Source organism: Artemia sp. Qi Xiang Cuo, chromosome 2, assembly GCF_049724085.1.
Source record: "Artemia sp. Qi Xiang Cuo chromosome 2, ASM4972408v1, whole genome shotgun sequence".
Taxonomy (NCBI): domain Eukaryota; kingdom Metazoa; phylum Arthropoda; class Branchiopoda; order Anostraca; family Artemiidae; genus Artemia; species Artemia sp. Qi Xiang Cuo.
The window spans coordinates 20,935,429-20,954,737 of NC_142795.1; the positions used below are offsets into that span (position 1 = coordinate 20,935,429).

The window sequence follows — 19,309 nt, forward strand, 5'->3', positions numbered from 1 at the left end:
TATAGTACTATAGAGGTAAATATGTACTAAAAAAAACTGATTTGTTTCTGTTGATGCTTAAATTATGCAGGTTTATTTTAGTTTTGATAAGATTTTGGAAGAAAATAAATTTCAGCTGGAGGGGGGAGGGGGGAAACTGGGATCTGGAGGGGGGCAAACCGAGGTCTTAGAGGGGCAGTCCCCCTGACCCACAGCAAATTACACCCCTGCTAACAATTGATCAATTTTAAAGTTACCCAGCATCACCTGATCATCCTCATTCAGTTGGTATGACTTGGTTTTCTTCACAGTAATTATCAAGCCTATTCTTACACCCAAACTCTCAACTTCCTAAAATCTATTCATTTCGCTAATAGGTTTGCCTATTTTAATTGCAGGAGAGTTTCACTTTCTTGTTTGATGCCATTTCTTCCCATGGTTATTACAAAGTTCCTTGGGACAAAGTCCATCAAAATAACCCATGAAAACGGGTTTTATTTACAACCCTGCCTTCCTCCTGATTCCAAACTGAACTAACCATTAACATCACTTCGTACACCGGAACAATATTTATTCTCGTACATGTATCGCATTTGTCACTTCAATGTACTTACCTTGTGTGCCATGCAGGGATAGGACCTTCGTTAAAGATTCTCTAATCTTTATCAGCTGAATAAAATGCATGGTCACAATCTACAAAAAAAGGAGTAAAGGGGTAAGACAATTTAGACACTTCGCGAGTCAGACACGTATCATACTTACTCCTTCTAGAAAAAGTCAGGCTAGAAACCCTTGAGCACGGAGAGGTACGCTGCGTCTCCGTTTTGCAAAAACTGCAATAATAAACCATCGCACGGAAACATTTTTCCCCAAAAGACGCTCCCCACGAAGACACCACCTGCCACAGACTGTTTCTGAACCCGTTCTTATTCATTGTTCTACCTCCAGATATGAATAAAAACCTTTGTCCCCTTCATTACAGATAAATTAAACAGCTGGTTGTCTTTTATTATTATTATTATTTGGTATAAGGGATGCCCAAGTTTTTTGTTCGTTGCCTTGTTTTGTCCCCTCCCCCCTTTTAATGTTATTTTCAAACCTTTTTTAATGTATATATTATTAATTTTTTTTAGGTTTTATCGTTTTTATCTTTTTAACTAGATGACATTTTACAATCAAATCAATCAATCAATCAATTTATTAATACTAAAAAAAAACAATTACAAACATAAGGTTTTTACACGCCCAAGAAGCTCAGCTTGTAAAGGGCCATTTGTTGTGCTTTTGTTATGATTTTCTTACTTATTTGTTTTTTTTATGGACTCCAAAATTCAAATTTGGGCCTTCGGGGCTTGTGATAGTAATATTTCAAAATAAATATCTTATCTTACTTCTCAATTGTTAATCTCAATCTGAAAATTTTCTCAGCCTATCCTCTCCTATTCTTAAGCAACACTGCTCTTTTATTAAAACCTTGTCTACACCATATCATAGGTAAGCAGCGTGAATATAGCCATGTTTGATATTAATAGACAAAAATAATAAGTTTCAAAATGCTACGTAATTTGCTTCACACAGTATTCGAGCTAACACCTCTGTGATTACACTTGCCATCGACCTAACAACTCACTCTTGCCATCTTTTTGAGTGTCTTTCATTAAACTTTTCTTCTTGGATAGAAAACGGGCTAGATTATGTCGAATATGCATTACATATTAAGTGAGAACAAAGAGAAACAAAAGGATACCTGTATATTTCCAGACAATCTACTATAAAACTACTAGCTACAGAGAACGCCATCATTTCTACCCCAACCGTGTTGCTCCGCTTTGGAACTCTCCAATCAATCAAATAATTGAATCTCAAACCTGGAGTCATTCAATCTCGGTTTGAACAAGGACTGGGAGTGGAAAAAGTGACGTCTACACTGGGATGTCCCAATGTCCTCAACCAACCTTTCAAGTCAACACTAGTAGGCGTACCACAAGGAGCCATCCTTCAACGCCTACATTACGGAAGTTTAAGGGGATTTAAGGTAAAACAATACCCATACCTATATAGCGAATCATGTACATCTATCCCAAGGAACATATATATCGCCTTGGGAGAATACTTCAGTGTGACCAACTAAACTAAAGTATTAAAATATTTTAATAGTACTAATCACACAAGCAGTATAGTGGCAGAGGGGAAATAAAACACATAGACATATTTAGGGTTGTATCCACTATCCAGGATTTTTTTTTTCGGGAAGGGGCATTTTTTTGGGGGAGGGCTATTTTTTCGGTGAGGGGGACTACAAAAAAATTTTTATAAAAACGCATTAGAAATTTCTTTGTATGTATTTTGTTACGTTTTACGAGTCGGACAAACATTTCGTGGGGGATAGGGGCTCAGACCCCCTAAACCCCTGGAATTGGCCTTGGATATCTTTGAGAATTTACGAGGAACGCTAGATGGTGATATCTTGTTGTATTTTTTAAATACTAACTTAAGCTTCCATTCCTAGCATTTGGTGTCGTTTTTGCTTTTTTTTTCAGTGAAAATACCAAAAAGAGGCATTATGTAAATATATGGAGGGGGGGGGGGATTTAGGGGAAATTCCCCAGTGCTATTGTTCCTCTATCCTACTTACTGAGTAGACGCGTTTTAGATAACCAATACAATTATAGTTATGAAAGAGATTAGCTCGACTTCTAAATGTATACACCTATATTATATTTATATTGTTCAGCATCCCAGATTTTACAAGAATTAAGTAAAATTAACCTGGGTTCCCTTTATTTTAAGGATTCAAAATATTTTACAACATCTACTAACCTTACCCCCCCCCCCCTAAAAAAACAACAAAATTCTCCACTAAAAATTGCATGTAGATTTGTTTCCCTCCGAAAGAAACATTAGATAAATCCAAAATTTAGCAGCAATGTAATTGTGGGGGGTTTTGAAAAAAGGTTTGAAATTACGTAAACAAGGTCTTGGGACGATGGAAAAAAGCTCCAGGAACGTCTTTGGTGTAGCCAAAATTTTGCTCTTACAGAAGAGCAGGGTGAGTACTAAGGCCTGATATTTTTTTGCGAGCCAAGATACAGACGGGGAAATATTGAAAAAAAAAATTATTTACCTTTTAGCTTGAGGGGATGTGCAAGCTTCAGTTATGAGACTTATTCAGTCTCTGTTCTAACAAAAATTATTTTAGTAAAAAGTATGGTGTCATTGTAGGTCTTGGGACGATGGAAAAAGCTCCAGGAACATCTTTGGTGTAGCCAAAATTTTGCTCTGACAGGAGAGCAGGGTGAATACTAAGGCCTGATATTTTTTTGCGGGCCAAGATACAGATGGGGAACTATTGAAAAAAAAGACAATTTTTTTTACCTTTTAGCTTGAGGGGATGTGCAAGCTTCAGTTATGAGACTTATTCAGTCTCTGTTCTAACAAAAATTATTTTAGTAAAAAGTATGGTGTCATTGTACTGACAACGTGTTCAGCTCTCTTGCAACAATTTTTGCTGGGCAGTTATGAAACAAGCTCAGACTTGGGATGCTGTAACACAATGCGTATCATTTCAGGATTATTAATGAAGCAAATGCTCCATCCCGTGCCAACTATTCTCCTGAAATACAAAGATTTCAAAATTTCTTCCCAATTCACCTATCATTTTTGTAAAATTTTCCAGATTTATCCTTTGCTTTAACGAGTTTACCCCCCCCCCCTCCTGCTATAAGTCTCTAAATCCAAGCAGAAGTTAAAGTTTCACAAATTGGATTTCGTCGCGCTTCCATTTGACAGACAAATTAGAGAGTAAATTAACCATTGCGCAAATTAAAATTGCGAGTGATGTATTAAGGGCAGTTACATTGGTTGATTTACTTTCCAGTTTGTCCACAAAACAATAAATGGAAACGAACAAAAATGTCTATCTATCCTTTCTCTTAAAGGCAGTGCAGATTCTGCCATCTTGCAGAAAAAGCAGCGTCGAAGGTTGCAGTATCTGAAGACTGCCAATGCGGAGCCGGAAAAGAAGTCTCCATTGAAACAAAATTTGTAGATTGGCGGTGCAGATTTGCAGAATCTGCCAAATGGAGACTGGCTTAGACTATATTAGCGATCCAGATTAATATTCACAACTAAAGATTGATGTTGGTGAAGTACTCGATCTAACAGTCAGAAACAAGCAAAAGGAAATAGGCACACAAGTGGCCGAACGTCTTAGTACTTTAGTAAGTTTCTATTTCATGGCAGCCTTTAATGTTTTGGCAAGTTGTTGAACCTCATCTCAGTCTGCCTTTCTATCTTATTAGAGAAACTTGCACAGCCTGTGGTAGAATATATGGATATAAAAAGCAGTTTAGATAACTATTGAAACGTTTGTGTAACAATCCTATGGAAGCATATTGTTGATTTCAAATGTGAACCTAGTGCTATCAGCTATTTTTGATTAGGGTTGTCCTAACCCAGAGAAACCAACAATTAAAGCTTGGCGCAGCCTAGGCTAGGCTACTAAAGGTCTGTAGGCCTACTTCTTTTGTTTTACCGTTTACATAAAAGGCCATAGCCGAGGCCTAAGGTATTATTTTTCAGATATAGGCCTAATTTTAAGAATATGGAAAATTCAGAAAATATTGTTCTTGAGTGGCTAAGGTCATTATCACTCTGCCATTATGGCCCTTCCTTTATTGATAATGGCTATGATGATCTTGAAATTTGTAAGAAAATTGGTGAACAAGATCTAGATGCTATTGGTGTACTAAATGTATGTGAAAGGCTAAGGATCCTGGATGCTGTGAATAGCTTGAAAGTGAATGGAGGGACAGCTGTCTATTTAGCAATTGAGGAGTATATGAAAAGGAATAAATCTGAATCCCTTGCAGGAAGTGAAAAGATCAAACAGTCAAGGCCCAACTCAATGTCCAGTGAAGAGAAATGTCCCAGTGGCAGCAATAAAGACTTGAATATTGAGAAGTGAGCATTTTAGCTTATTTTATGTAGGATTATTGATTAGCCCACAATATGCACACTGTTTCCCTTAATATTCAATCAGACTCATATAGGCTTAGCAAGCCAATTTAAAGGAACAGAAAAAAGATGGGGTAAAAGTTGTAGCTGAAGGGCTTTTTGTTGGCCCATCTAACAAAGTCTTTGGGCTAGGCATAGGGTAATGGTTATGAAAAATGACTCTTTTTTTTTTTTTGAAAAATAGGCAAAGGTGCAGAGTAGCAACTCCCTAGAAGGAAACATCTTAGTAGAATAAAAGAATCAACTTTATGTTCCCAATTTTATGCTATTGTAAAATAAGAATTTCAATGTTTCAGCAAAGTGATGTTGTTTAGTTTCATATATGTACTACGGCTACACATAGGACCATTAAGAAGGGGGCTGGTTGAATTGTCACAAATGCAACTTTAACCACAAAAAGATAATAAAATTAGCAATCTAAAAGTGCCTCTCTTTTTACTTTAGTGTGTCTGCTTCTGGAAAGTTACTGCTCTGCACCTTTTTATGGTATTTTTCTTTGACAAAATTGAAAAAAAGCAATAAGTTTGTTTCATTTAGATTTTGCAAGACACTTTTTGATCTGGGAGCTAAATCAGTTTATGAATTCAGTAAGCCTTTAGCTTGTTATTATAATATTGGGCCTTCAATGAATTATGTGCACATTGAATAAAAATTGACTTCACACTTAGTAGAAATTTTGTGTATTATTGATGTAAAATATGACAAAGACTTATTGCAAACCATTTTCTTCTATCTCAGGTTAAGGTTACTTATAGGATAGAAATCAGATAAAGCAGCGTTCACAAGTGTGTCTAGCTAGAATCCCATGTCTAGACATGTGTCTAGCCCGAATCCAATGTCTAGGCAACAACCATTCACAAGTAAAATTTGGTGCTCAGCTAGACATGCTAGACAAGGTGCTTGGCTAGACATTGAGTTCTAGCCTCTAGAACTCAATGTCTAGGATTTTCGATTACAGCCAATCAGAATGTGTCAAGATCCACTATTTTTATCATTTTTGTTTACATTTGTAATCTGAGATTTAATTTTTGTTTTCTCATTAATTGTTTTTTTCATTTTAGGCAAATATGCAACACCAGACATAATAATGAAGCACACTAAGGCAATTGTTTTGCTTATCTCATCCATTAGCTTCTGACAGTAAAAATAGGGATTATAATATTTGAAAGTTTTTCCTGCATAAGCTCTGTTGATTGGCTAGAAATGACAATTTGAAACTAAATTTGTAGTTTTAGCTAAGCACCAAATTTTACATGTGAATGGTTGTTGCCTAGACATTGGATTCTGGCTAGACATGGGATTCTAGCTAGACATGCTTGTGAACACTGCTTAAGGAAAAAGAGATGTACCATACCCTTTTATTCCTCATTCATGGCTTTTTCCAAAGATGACAATCACTGTTTTTTCAACTGCATCACAGCCCCCACCCCTCCTAGACCATATGAAAGAAGGCTGATTTTTGATTATTTTTTTTTTTTTGTAAAGTTCTAATTTAGGGGCTTTTTTTATATCTTGGTGAGTAGTTGACTTAGGTGAATGAAATTCAGGAATGCATCCAGAGTCTTAATGATCTCCTGGGATGGTATTTTGAAGCAGCCACCTCCACTCCTCCCTCCAGAGGGCAATTACCTTTGATGACCTTTAACAATCTTTGTACTATTACCTTAAATTACCTTAAATCGCACTAGCCAGCGATAAGGACGAATCCTGTAGACGCCGGTCAATGATGATGGTGGCTCAGCTCATCGGGCGCATTCCAAACTGTGCGCCATGTCTTGCTGCACCAATCTCTGTCAACAGCTGACTTGAAGGCTTCAGTATTAGGGGACATGACTGCATTCTGGCTAAGGGAATTCCATAAGCCAACCACACGGTTGGAGAAAAATTTGTTTCGCAGCCTGGTATTAGCGCATTTCCGGTAGAGCTTTAGGGGGTGCCCTCTTGTTCTTGATGAACTATCTAACTGGAATAAGTCAGGGATGATATCGTGGTTGCAGATCAATTTGAATGTCATCAATACATCTCCTTGCTTACGTTGGTATGTGAGAGATGGTATTTTGAGCCTCTGGAGTCTGGTAGAATATGGCAAATTTTGAAAACCCCTTATGCATTTCGTTGCTCTCCGCTGCACCGATTCCAGAATCGATTGGTCAAGCTTGTTAATAGCGTGTATACGGTCGGATTATAAACCTGGAATGTTACAAAATATATCTTCTGCTGAAATGAAGTACAAGAAAAGTATTCTGGGCATCACTCCTTTTCTCAATCTCAGTTTTTAAGGTCCTAAAGGTCTGCAAATATATTTCTTAAATTTAGTGGAAAATCCTTGATATAGCTTAAAATTCTACTGATGTAACAGGAGTCACATTTTCGAAAACTAAAGCCAATGGAAAAGAGATTGAAAACTTAAAATTAGGGTAAAATATTTTTTGTCAGAATTGAGATAGGTAGGCTATAGACCTGTCATGTATGGAATCCTCCAAGCCCTAGAAATAACAAAAGGGTAGACACAGTAGGTTGGCAATTCCTTCTCAGGATACATTTTTGGCCCTAAATTCATTCCTAAAAGTTTCAGTCATCTAACTCAACTACTTTCCAAGATAGCACAAAGCTCCAGAAATAGAATTTCACCTTTTTTTCAAATTGGCTTTAAATGGTATTATGACCCAACTGTTAATGAGAAATAAACACACAGAGTAATGGTAAAGCCACACACATGCACAAAAATAACTTTTTTAAACTCTAGCAAAGAAGGTAGTTATTTAATTTTGGTTTGAGTTTACTTTTCTTTGACTTCAGGTTTCCAAACACAATTTCAGTGATTTGGATAAGATTCTAACTGGCAGTTGAGTTCTTTTTCAACTTTAAGATATATTTTTTACAATTTTTTAAAACCTCATAAATCAGAACTTAGCAAAGATATGAGGCTCTATACACTTTCTTTGGACCTTTTGTACTCTAGATTTACTTCTAAAAGCTTTATTTCCATAGCACAACATGCTCTTACAACAAAAGCTTGTCTGACTTCATCAAAGGTCAGTACCCATTTGGAGGGAGTTGAGGTAGAAACTTCAAGAGACATTCCTGGGCATTAGTTTAATTTCTTGATCAATTCCTGAAAGTTTTATTTATCAAACCCAACTGATTTCTAAAATAGCAAAAATCCTTTCATCTAAAATTTTACCAAAGATGGTAAACATTGAGCAAATTAGAAACTATATATATATATATATATATATATATATATATATATATAATATATATATATATATATATATATATATATATATATATATATATATATATATATATATATATATATATATATATATATATATATATAAAAATATCAGATATAAATTACTAATAAAAAATATAAAAATAAAAATATATATATATATATATATATATATATATATATATATATATATATATATATATATATATATATATATATATAGATATATATATATATATATATATATATATATATATATATATATATATATATATATATATATATATATATATATATATATATATATATATATATATATATATATATATATATATATATATATATATATATATAGATGAATACCTCTTCAGGTATTCATCTTTTATGCTTTTAAATGAAATAGAATCAAAGAGAAAAGAATGAACAAAAAAGGTGTCATTTGCAAATAGTAAAACTAAATTGAAAGTCACCAATTTATTGAGGCCAATAAATTATTCTTTTTTCTTTCCTGTAAACTTTATTAGTATTTTGACATTTTCTTGTTGGTGTCATAAGAATAAAGAATATAGTGTTGAAAATATATATTATTTCCAGCAAAGTGCTAATGGCATTTTTGAGTTTGAAGTATTGTTTACTATAATTTCTGTTTGCTTTAATTTTGACTTAATTATTTAAAAAAAAATATCCATTTAATTTGTTATTTATAGTTTCCACTTAAGTTTGACTTGATTAGTCATTATAATTTCAGTTCTTTAGGTTTCATTTATTTATTCATATAAATTTCTGTTCATTTAAGCGTGAATTATTATGCAACCATCTTAGGTCTTTATACTGCTCTTTACTTTTCTCTGAGAAAGGAATTTTTTTCTTAAAAGAATAAAGAAACTAAATATTTAAAGGTTAAGAAGCTTAAAAATTGAGTTGAGTGTCAATAGTCCAAGTGATGAAGAAAAAACAAAAAACAAACTTGTTTATCTTCCAGAATTGGGAAGTTTGGGCTGTAGGCAATTTGGAATCATTTCCAAAATTAAACTTGATTGAAGGAAATTTGGATATTGATTGGTGCTGGAAGCCCATACCAGAATTTTTATTTATGTGAATAATAAGCTTTAGCTGATTTTCTTTTCTAAAAAGAAAGACTTTCTTTTCTAAGAGGAAAAAGAAATGCTTTGGTTCTTGTACACTTTGAGGACAAATCTTTGACAGGTAACTATTAACTTAAATCAGTTCTAATCAGTTAACCTTAAAGGCTCTTGCAGAAACCACCAAGGTCATATTCATTAGTCTCTTCCACTGTAACATGCTGTGACTTTGGAGTTAACCTTAGGTTTTTAAAAGTAAGTTTGCACATTTTCATGTCATACTTTTCCATAGGGACTGTAAGGAAGAAATCCCTCTGTGTATTCCCAACAACCCCCCCCCCAAAAAAAAAAATAGTGAAGAAACACCATAACTATATACATACTTAGGTGCACACTGATCCAACGCTTTCTAGAGGTGGAATAAGATTTTTTTCCCCAGGAAGGGGGTGGGCGCAAATATACCAAAACTTGCATCTTAAGACACGATTTTTCAGCCTGGGGGGAAGGGGAGGGGAATTCGGAGGGGGAGGGGAATGTCACCATAATGGCTCGAAACACAGTATATACTATTTGAAACAAAAAGAGGGTATTTTAGAGAATCGTATCCCCTGAGGCCCTGATTGAAGATAGTCCTTAAAAATAGACCTGGGCTTACCATCACGGGAAGCTGATTGAACTTGAATAGGCCCGTTTTTTAGCACTAAGATCTTACATCTTTCTGCAAAGATTATCGTTTTTTAACTCATCTTTGTTCTAAGATCTTACATCTCACTGATGTTAGCAAAAAGTGTGAAGACCGCCACTGTTTTACCATATAGAACCATATAAGAGAACTTTGATGATCTACTCATCATTGTTCTCAGACCGCTGATCAGAGCAGAATGATGAAAGACGTTTGCACAAAAACGACCAAAGATGTAAGATCTTTGTTCAAAGATTTCACTTTTAGGCGTTTTCTGACAAAAGATGTAAGATCTTAGCACATTGATGAGTGAAAAAACAGGCCTAATGTTTGGTTGAAAATAGACATTTTCAAGCAGGCTTGTTCAAAGTGACTCCCAAATCTATCAAACAGTTCAAGGCCAAGAACATAAGGAACGACACGGCACAATAGTAACCGAAACCCTAAAAACAACAACAACAGATAAATCAAAAGAATTGTCTTTTCAAGCTGATCCTAAATATATAGGCTAAAGTTCATTATTCTAAGTTTAACTTAACCCATCCTGGTAAAAGTACCCATTAACCTGGAAAAATTTGCCTGATTTTCAAAAAAAGGGGAGGAACACCCCCAAAAAGTCAAGGAATCTTGGTGAAAATCTCACCATCAGATTCGGCGTACTGGAGAACCCTACTGTAGGGGTTTCAGCCCCCATCCGCAAAATGTGGAATTTTGTATTTTTGCCAGAAGAAAAACCAAGGATATTTGTTTATTTGTTGTTGTTTTTTCTTAGGGGCGATCGTATTGAACCAATGGTTCTAGAAGATCGGGAGAGGGCTCAACCGAACGTAAATTAAAAGTTTTACTGCATTTTTTAAATGAGTAAAAATACAAGAGTGCAACGAATTTTCAGCGAGGATGGAAATGTCAGGGGGGATTTGACGCGAGAGGAACTTTCCATGGAGGACTATTTTGTGGGGTGGGGGTGGTATTTTCTAATTGAAGGGAGAGGCGAATTTCCTGATATTATTTGAAAAACAATCAGAAATTAAGTGAGAAAAGTTTTTTAAACTGAAAGTAAGGAGCAACATTGAAATTTAAAACGAATAGAAATTATTCCGTATAGGAGGGGCGGCCCCCTCAATACCTCGCTCTTAACGCGAAATTCTGAATTTTTGTCGCAATTCTTTAAGAACAACTCCTGAAACACAAAAGTCGTTTAGTTAGAGTAAGGTATTGAGAAGGAGGCACCTCCCCTCACACACCGTATAACATTTTTTTCGTTGTATGTTTTGATTTCGCTCCGTGTTTTCAGGTGAAAAAAAAACTTTTTTTTATTTAATTCGGTTCAAGATTGAGCGTCTGCTAAGCTGAATTTTAAAGACGGTGGTTTTGAAAGCTTGATTTGCAAACTTCAGGTGGCCTTCAGAATCCGGAAGTATTACTCTACCCCTTTTGCGAAAATCTGTGACCTCTTTAGAGGCAAGACAGATGGGTTCTGTTCTGCCAGATCTTGCATAGCTTTAATTTTATGTATGTATTCATTGCATTGGTCGATCAATTGTAATGAATATATTACTCGCATATTCATTTTACTGGTTTCAGCGATTTGCTAGCCTATCTTCATACTCACGCTACAGTGCACACAGGTCTGACCTGTATGGAAGGGGCAGAATAGTCTTTTTTTTCTTTTTTTTTGGGGAGGGGGTAAGCACGACAACGTACATTCTGAGGCAGTATAATTCCTTGGGAGGGGGGGGGGGCATTCTTTCGTGTGATTTTTTGGCTGAGTGTCATCAAGTCTCATACTTCTTGCACTCTAATGCGAACTAAAAGTGCGGTTGAAATGTATGGTATGTTCTTTTTTGAGGGAAGATAGAGGAGTAATTCCTTCCTCCCAAGACTAGACCGAAAGGCACCCAAGAAGTTTTTGTGGCAATTGGGCTTAAAAATGCACTTTGAGAAAAGGAAAGGTCCATCCTGTTTGAATCTATCTGTAACTATTATAAACTATTACACTAGCCGTGTTATTTTAACCAATTTGCCAAATTTTGCTCGTTTAGCTTAGATTGTGTACAAACCCCATAAAATGGCAGGTAGCCTATAGGCCAATCGTTTTTTTTTGTTTTTTTTTTCACAGTGTTAGAGTTAGTCACACACAGTTACAGTTGCATACTATTAAATAGTATTAGTCACTGCAAGGACCATTCTAGGTTACAGCTATGTGAAGATACTACTACCAACAACTCATTGCAGCACCAAGTCGCCTGAGGCCAATGCAGCTACTTACGCTCCTCCTCCATCCCAATCTATTCAAAGCCTCCCTCTTTACACCCTCCCAAGAAGTCCCCATTTCCCTTAAATATTTCTGTACGAAATGCTTCCTACCCATTCGGGGAAGACCTTCTTTTCGTTTGACCCTAGAAGGTTGGCTGACAAGGACAATCTTTGGAAATCTGTCATCCTTCATCTGCAGTACGTGTACTACCCATCTCATCCTTTCTCTCGTTACAGCCCTAGAAAGCGGGATTATACCAAATTTTTCTCACAGCTCACTGTTTGGGATACGGTCAGTCAATCGGGTACCAAAAACAATTTAATGGCAATTTATCTGGAAAACTTCTAGCAACTCTTACGCCTTTCGCAGCGCTCACGTTTCAAAACAATACTTGATTACTGTCATCATTGTATTATCATTATATTCTTCGAAACTTTCTTCAACTTTGAAAAAACCCTCTTGGCCTTGGCTATTCTACGTTTCGTATCTTCACTGCACCCACCATCTTTACGAATAATACTACCTAGGTAAGTAAAGCTGTCAACTTGATCGATGTTCTCGTTAACCACCATCACACCTCTTCAGCTTCACTTCTTCCTGTGTTAGCAACATAGTCTTCTTGACATTAATTTTCAAACTATTCTTGCATCCTGAACTCGCTAAGTCTCTAAAAGCTCATTCATTTTGGCAATATTTTTTTTTTATCTAGGATACTTAAATCATCAGCATAATCTAAGTCTAGGAGAGTTTTATTTCCTCATTTGATTTCATGTTCTCCCATTGCCTTTGTTGTGCTCCTTAGGACGAAGTCCGTCAAAATGATCCGTATAAATGAGGATAGAATGCAACCCTGCTCTGTAAGTGAAGATACAGAGAACATTTTCAATTGGATGTATTGGGAGTCGGTGTTGGACGATTGAAACTACGTTTCTGAAAGCAAATATTCAAATATTTTTCATTTTAGCACCTCTCATCTTATTTTTCAAAGTATTCTCTGAGAAGTGGAGACGACATTTTTTCAGGGGATTTGTGTCTCTGTGTACATTTCACTCCAGAAAAAAGCCCTGTTTTACTCGATTTAAATAAAAAATGCTTTCCTTTCTGACCCAAGTTTTATGAATTTTTGCAAAATTAACCATTGCAAAATTACTTCCTATAGGGAAGGGTTTTTAGATAAATCTTGGTGGCAGATTTATCCCCGCCCAGGAGATGTATCTTATACAACCTAGGAATTTATAGGACAAAGCACGTACAGACTCCAGGATTTTACTATTTCCCCCACAATGCCCACATTCGTATATCTCCTGAATTTTATTTTTTGGGACCCCCCCCCCCCACTCCGAAATGAATTTTTCCGTATTTGACCACTGCATTAAAACTGATTTAGTTCAATTAGATAAACCAAAGATTTTGTTAAGCCATAGGAGAGTGGAAAATAAAATTTCGGACGGTATCGTGGCATTACATTTTAAAGCCAAATGTAGCAAATTATGCACCCAAGAATCAATGTACAAAGCAAATCAACGTAAAATTCAATCTGGCAAAATTCCGCCAAGTAAAACTCAGTCCTGTAAAACTTGGCCTATACACAATGTCCTAGGAATTTAAAAGGACACAAATGTCCTTTTAAGTAACTAAAAATGGGATTTTAACTCCTAGATTTTGTCGCGAAGTATTTATAGTCGGCTGAGAAAACTTAAAGGTGGGATTCTAATTATCCGTCGAATTGTGCTTGCCAAATCAGGGTCAAAGTTTTCATCCTGTTATGCTTTTACAAACTTTAGGGATTGTTTATCTAGAGATTTTAATGAGCGAACTTCATTGCTTGCTGTCGTTCCTCTATTTTTTTTTCCAGGAGTGGGAGGGGCTTGTTGTTTTGAGTTCAATCAATTATTTTTCTTATATGCTGAAAGTAAATATTTAAGAATTCGATAGAAACATTTAAAGACATTTAAAACATTTAAACATTTATAGTTTAAAGCATAAGTTTAACCATAAGTTTAAAGAAACATTTAAGGAGCTCTTGGCTCCTAAGCACTATTTCTAGCTAGAATTTGACCGTTGACTTTTAACTTTTTATTTCTCTAAGAGGTAAAATAAAAAATGGAAGTATTTTCCCAGGGACATACACAGGATTTTGATTCGGGCGAAAGGTCAAGCTGTTTGGGAGGAGTATAAATATTTAAAATATCCTTATTTGTCGTCAAATCATCGATAATTATGCCATGTTTATTCTCTTCAAGAAGAGAAAATAATAGTGCTAGTATATTCACAAAGCTGTACTGAGGACTTTGATTGCGGGGAAGAGGGTCAAGCCATTTGGGGGATTGCAATCATCGGAAAGCTCCTCATTTGCCATTAAATAACTGATACATATGTATTTTCTTGCAATTTCCCGAGATAGGTCCTCTAGGCCCGAATAGCATTTCCATAGTGTCCTGTACTGTAAAAACCGTTTTTCTTTGTTACTCGAAAATAAACATAATAAATTTTACGGTTTTTGAAACCCTAGCCAAGCCCTAAGCCTTCATAAACATGCTTCACCGGACTAAATAATGACTCATTTGATATAGCTATAGCTGGAAAAAATTGCTTCTCTACTTTCTTAGCTGGTCTGAAAAGGCTTTGCTTGTGAAATCATCTAAACAATAATATTGTCGCCTTTTGTAAATTATAGCCTCCTAATATTATTGCTAAATTTTAAGGGCTTTATTTGAAAATCCTTCTACCAAATCCCAATAAACACCGATTATTTTTTCAAGGGTTTTTGAGACTTTTCTCTGCAGAAGTTCGCTCCTGTAATTTACAAAAGCAAACACATTGACACAGCAAGCCTCACACATTTCATATTTTTATGTCCAAGCAATTGCTTGAAAATGCCAATATTACATGAACATACAGGATAGGATTGGCATGGGGGATTTTATAGAGAAAGTTAGATCCGAAAATGAACTTTTCTGTGGATTCAAACCCCCTTGGTCAAATCATTTTATCTCCTTTTTAAATATTAAAAATGCGTTCCTGTGTTTGCGTGGCGTCTTGGTATTCTTCGGGAATTATTGTATGTCTGCATCCAAATATGTACATGCATACATAAATGGGGGGGGGGGCAGAGGCGGATCTTACCATATATCCTACAGAGTCATTGATGGCGCATAGGGCGTTTCATTTGTGTTTTAACCCACTTTCCTGAAAAAAGGCATTTAATACTCCATTCGTGAGGCTTGTACTTGTTTGTAAGTCCCTTTATAAATTTCAAGGCCGTATCCAGGGGGGGGGTATGGGGTTTGACCCTCTTCCTCCGAAATGTTTGTCCGACTCTTAAAAACGCAACAAAAAAGATATAAATAAAGTTTGATGCGTTTTTCAAAGTTTTTATTGCAACCCTCCTCCCCCCAAAAATTCTTGGTAACCCTCCCCCCTCCCCGAAAAAAAATCCTGGATACGGTCCTGATAAATTTTGACATTGAAATTTTTTGAGAAGAGTAAAGGACCTTTCGAAGGAGGGGACTAAACCTCGCTTCAGCCAAAAAGTGTTTATAGGTCCAAATTTTTCAAACGTTCCTTGTGAAAACCTTCGGACCTACCTTAGGAATCCCCCATATTTCTCCTATGTGTAGGCATATAGCCTACAGCCTTTTTTTGGCATACGCATGCTCAAATTTTGTCATATCTATCTGGATGTGGGTTCTCCAAAGTCATGTCTATGCCAATATACATATTAATTAAAGAGAAGCAACAAATAATTAGTAAATAATTTTTCTTCTTCTAGTACTTGTGATACAACTCGAATAGCATTGGCTAAATTGCAGAGACTTATCAAAGATAAATTACGACAAGATGGAATCAAACTTTTTAATCCTCCATATTCTTCTGCGGTAAGTTAATTAGTTTATTTTTTTGTTGTTTGGAAAGTTTCCGTTCCTGGTAAGGTAGTTATTATTAATCTTGTGCTCACCGAAACCCCGGTATCTTAACCCAGGTGAAGATTCTCCTTGCGCCATCGACTCGTTTTTTAATCGAGAAAAATTGACGGGGTGGGTTAAAGTGAATTGAACCAGACAGTGCGACAAATTACATCTCTTTTTTGCATTTTGCATTTTTTGCCAGAGGAAAGATCACGGATGTGTGTTTATCATTTTTTTGTTCGTTTGTTTGTTTTTCTCAGGGGTAATCGTATCGAAACAATGGTCCTAGAAAATCGGGATAGGGTGCATTCGAACGGAAATTAAAAGTTCTAGGGCCCCTTTTAAGTGACCAAACGGATTGGAGGGCAACCTCCCACGCCCCCTCCCACGCATCTTCTTCCCCAAAGTCGTCTAATCAAAATTTTAGATAGCCATTTTGTTCACCATAGTTGAAAGATCTAATAATTATGCCTTTAGGGGTAACATGACCCTCCTCCCCCCCACAGCGCCTAGGTAAAAGGCCTGTAAGTTAAAAAATTTGCTCATGTTTGCGTATAGTATTTGTTATTGGGAAGTATACAGAGTTTATTTCGGGTGGGATTGTTGAGAAATGATTTCCACGGAAGGGGAGAATTCCAGTGATTGGAAAAACGACTGGAAATTAAAGTCTTTTTCAAATGAATGTATGCTAAGGAGAAAAATTTCAGGATGAATCGTCCGCGAGAAATTTTTACCTTGGGGAGATTTTCAGAGAAAATGGCATTGTTCAGGGAGAATTTCACTTTCTACGGAGGAGTTTCTCGTGAGGGGAGGGTCCCCTGGACGAAGATCTTAGTCGAGAAAACCAGGTCTTAAGTGGGTTGGAGTGGAGTTGGCCACATGTTTCGACCTAGTACATCCTAGAATCCCAGGCTTGTATTGGCACAATTGTTCTTATGCTTACAGAAACCCCAGCGGTTCAACCCGTGCGAAGATTCTATTGGACCACAAAGTTTTTCTTGCAACAAGAAGGAAGATGTCTATAAAAAAAAACTTGAATTTTCTATATCGTGTTTGAATATGCAAAAATATCAAATTCCAGTCACCATTATGACAGGTAAGTATTTGTTTACGAGTTAGTTTGGCTTTGTCAAATGGCTGCGCACCTTCTTTTGCAATTGTGCGCAATGTGTGACTTCCTGCGAGTGCTTTGGTTTTGTTCCTTCGCTTCAGGTCCTGGCTGCCTGTGTCAACTCTCCAAACCTCAAGCGTAATTGAAACGAAACGTCGCACGACTTGAGATGATTAAATACAGTTTGGTTCATGGTAAGAACGAAAGTTTTTCCTCTAACATTGATAGAAAAAGAAAGCGTTATTTTTGGATTTGTTCTGAAAAATTTTATCACTCCATATCAAGCTTAGTTTCCTTCTAAAATTGTATTATTTTTTCCTTGGTTCTTGAGATTCTTATCTTATATCCCTTGCTGGCGCTTTTCCGAGAAGTCTCTTGTTTATGGTTCTATATTTTATGACTTTCGAAAATGGTTAGACTATTTGGGTTCAAGCTGAGATTCTTTCTATATTGTATGCTCACGTTTTGCTTTTATGGGTGAAAAAAGTTTTATGTTTATGGCGCCCAAAGAAAATTATGTTTTTCTTGTTCAAACGACATTCGTGTTCTGCTTTTCCAAGTTACACTTTGTTTAGAAAATCTAATGTGCTACTGAAAATTTAGTTGAGTTACTTCGGTTTTTAACAACATTTTTTGGCAATTATCCAAATAAATAGCAGCAGATCTGGTGAATAGCCTTTATTATGTGTATATGTTTTTTGTTTTTTTTTGTAGACGGACGAAGGAATTAGGAAGCGTTAGCAAAATACGCATTAAACAATAACAATAGCATGTAACCTATATATTCATTTTTCATTGAAGGGGATATAGACCCCCTCACCTCTTTCTTTCCAGATTATTGTTCCTTATAGGTAGCCAAAACTGGAAATTTTTTATGTAGGCGTGATCGCAATTTTAGTTTTTAGTCCCATGATCTTTTGAATGATCGAACTAGCAGAGCTGTTTGTCGTAGAATGTGCGAAAATTAATTGAAATTGCTGATTATAAACTGGATTCATTGGAAAAGAGCATTAATAATTAGAAGGGCACGCCAAATGACATGCATTGCTCAATAAGTCCCAAACCAAAATCAGTAGCCTATGCTATTTTTAAAGTAGTGAATCTTCTGATCTTCCTGAATTGCCCCAACTTCCTGGTTATGGAGCCATATACACACACACACACATACATATATATATATATATATATATATATATATATATATATATATATATATATATATATATATATATATATATATATATATATATATATATATATATATATATATATATATATATATATATATATATATTATTGTTCTCTTTGGTCAGATCAACTCCTCTACTAGGCTGGCTTGAATGTTGTGGCCTGTTACTGCGTCATGAATTTTCCAGCGCAAATAGAGTTTATAAGGATTTTAACGACCCATTGACATGACGTCTAAAGTTTTATATTTGTCTTCTAGCGTTTGGAACTTTTGGGCCTCTTTGTGGTAATTTTTCATTTTATGTAAAAATTTGCCATTTCCTGTCAGAACTTTTCTGAAAAAAGAATCGCAGAAATTTGCTGGAAATTTGCCAAAACGCTTGTACTGAGCTTGATTTGTTGAACTTACTGTATTGGGTCTACAGCTGCTTTTTGTCTTTAAAGTCTTTTTCTTGCAGTTTGGATTCCATTTATATCTTTGATTGCCCAGTAGCCTACATAATAAGGCTTTTCAACACAAATTTTTCCCTTTAAATTGCTGTTTTTAAAATTTCTTTTTCTTTTCATATTGCAATAGAGATAAATTAAGGTTTTTATTTTCACACTCATAAATAAATAAGTAAACTAAACAACACTTTCGCGCTGAAAAATTGAAAAAAACTGAATTAAAAACAATAAAAGATAAATAAAAATATAGAAGAAAAATAATAATAATAAATCCAGTCTCCATCACTCTTCAATACTCAACTCTCCCCTTCTCTTCCCTGCCCTCCCAACCCCGCCTTACCGAATATTATGTATATATTTGATGAACATGATGTAGCCTTACATAGTCCCAAATGAGTGAG

General features: G+C 35.6%; 1 protein-coding gene across 1 annotated transcript in view; it reads left to right on the forward strand.

The window, feature by feature from the left end:
* The first annotated feature begins 4,267 nt into the window (after positions 1-4,267).
* The window catches only part of LOC148954991 (uncharacterized), a 117,583-nt gene continuing 102,541 nt past the window's right edge, over positions 4,268-19,309 (forward strand). Inside the window, exons 1-2 of the mRNA XM_089105928.1 lie at positions 4,268-4,941; positions 16,027-16,132. Coding sequence (XP_088962054.1) covers positions 4,583-4,941; positions 16,027-16,132 — 465 coding nt within the window. The 5' untranslated portion in view covers positions 4,268-4,582. The remainder of the gene's footprint in view (positions 4,942-16,026; positions 16,133-19,309) is intronic.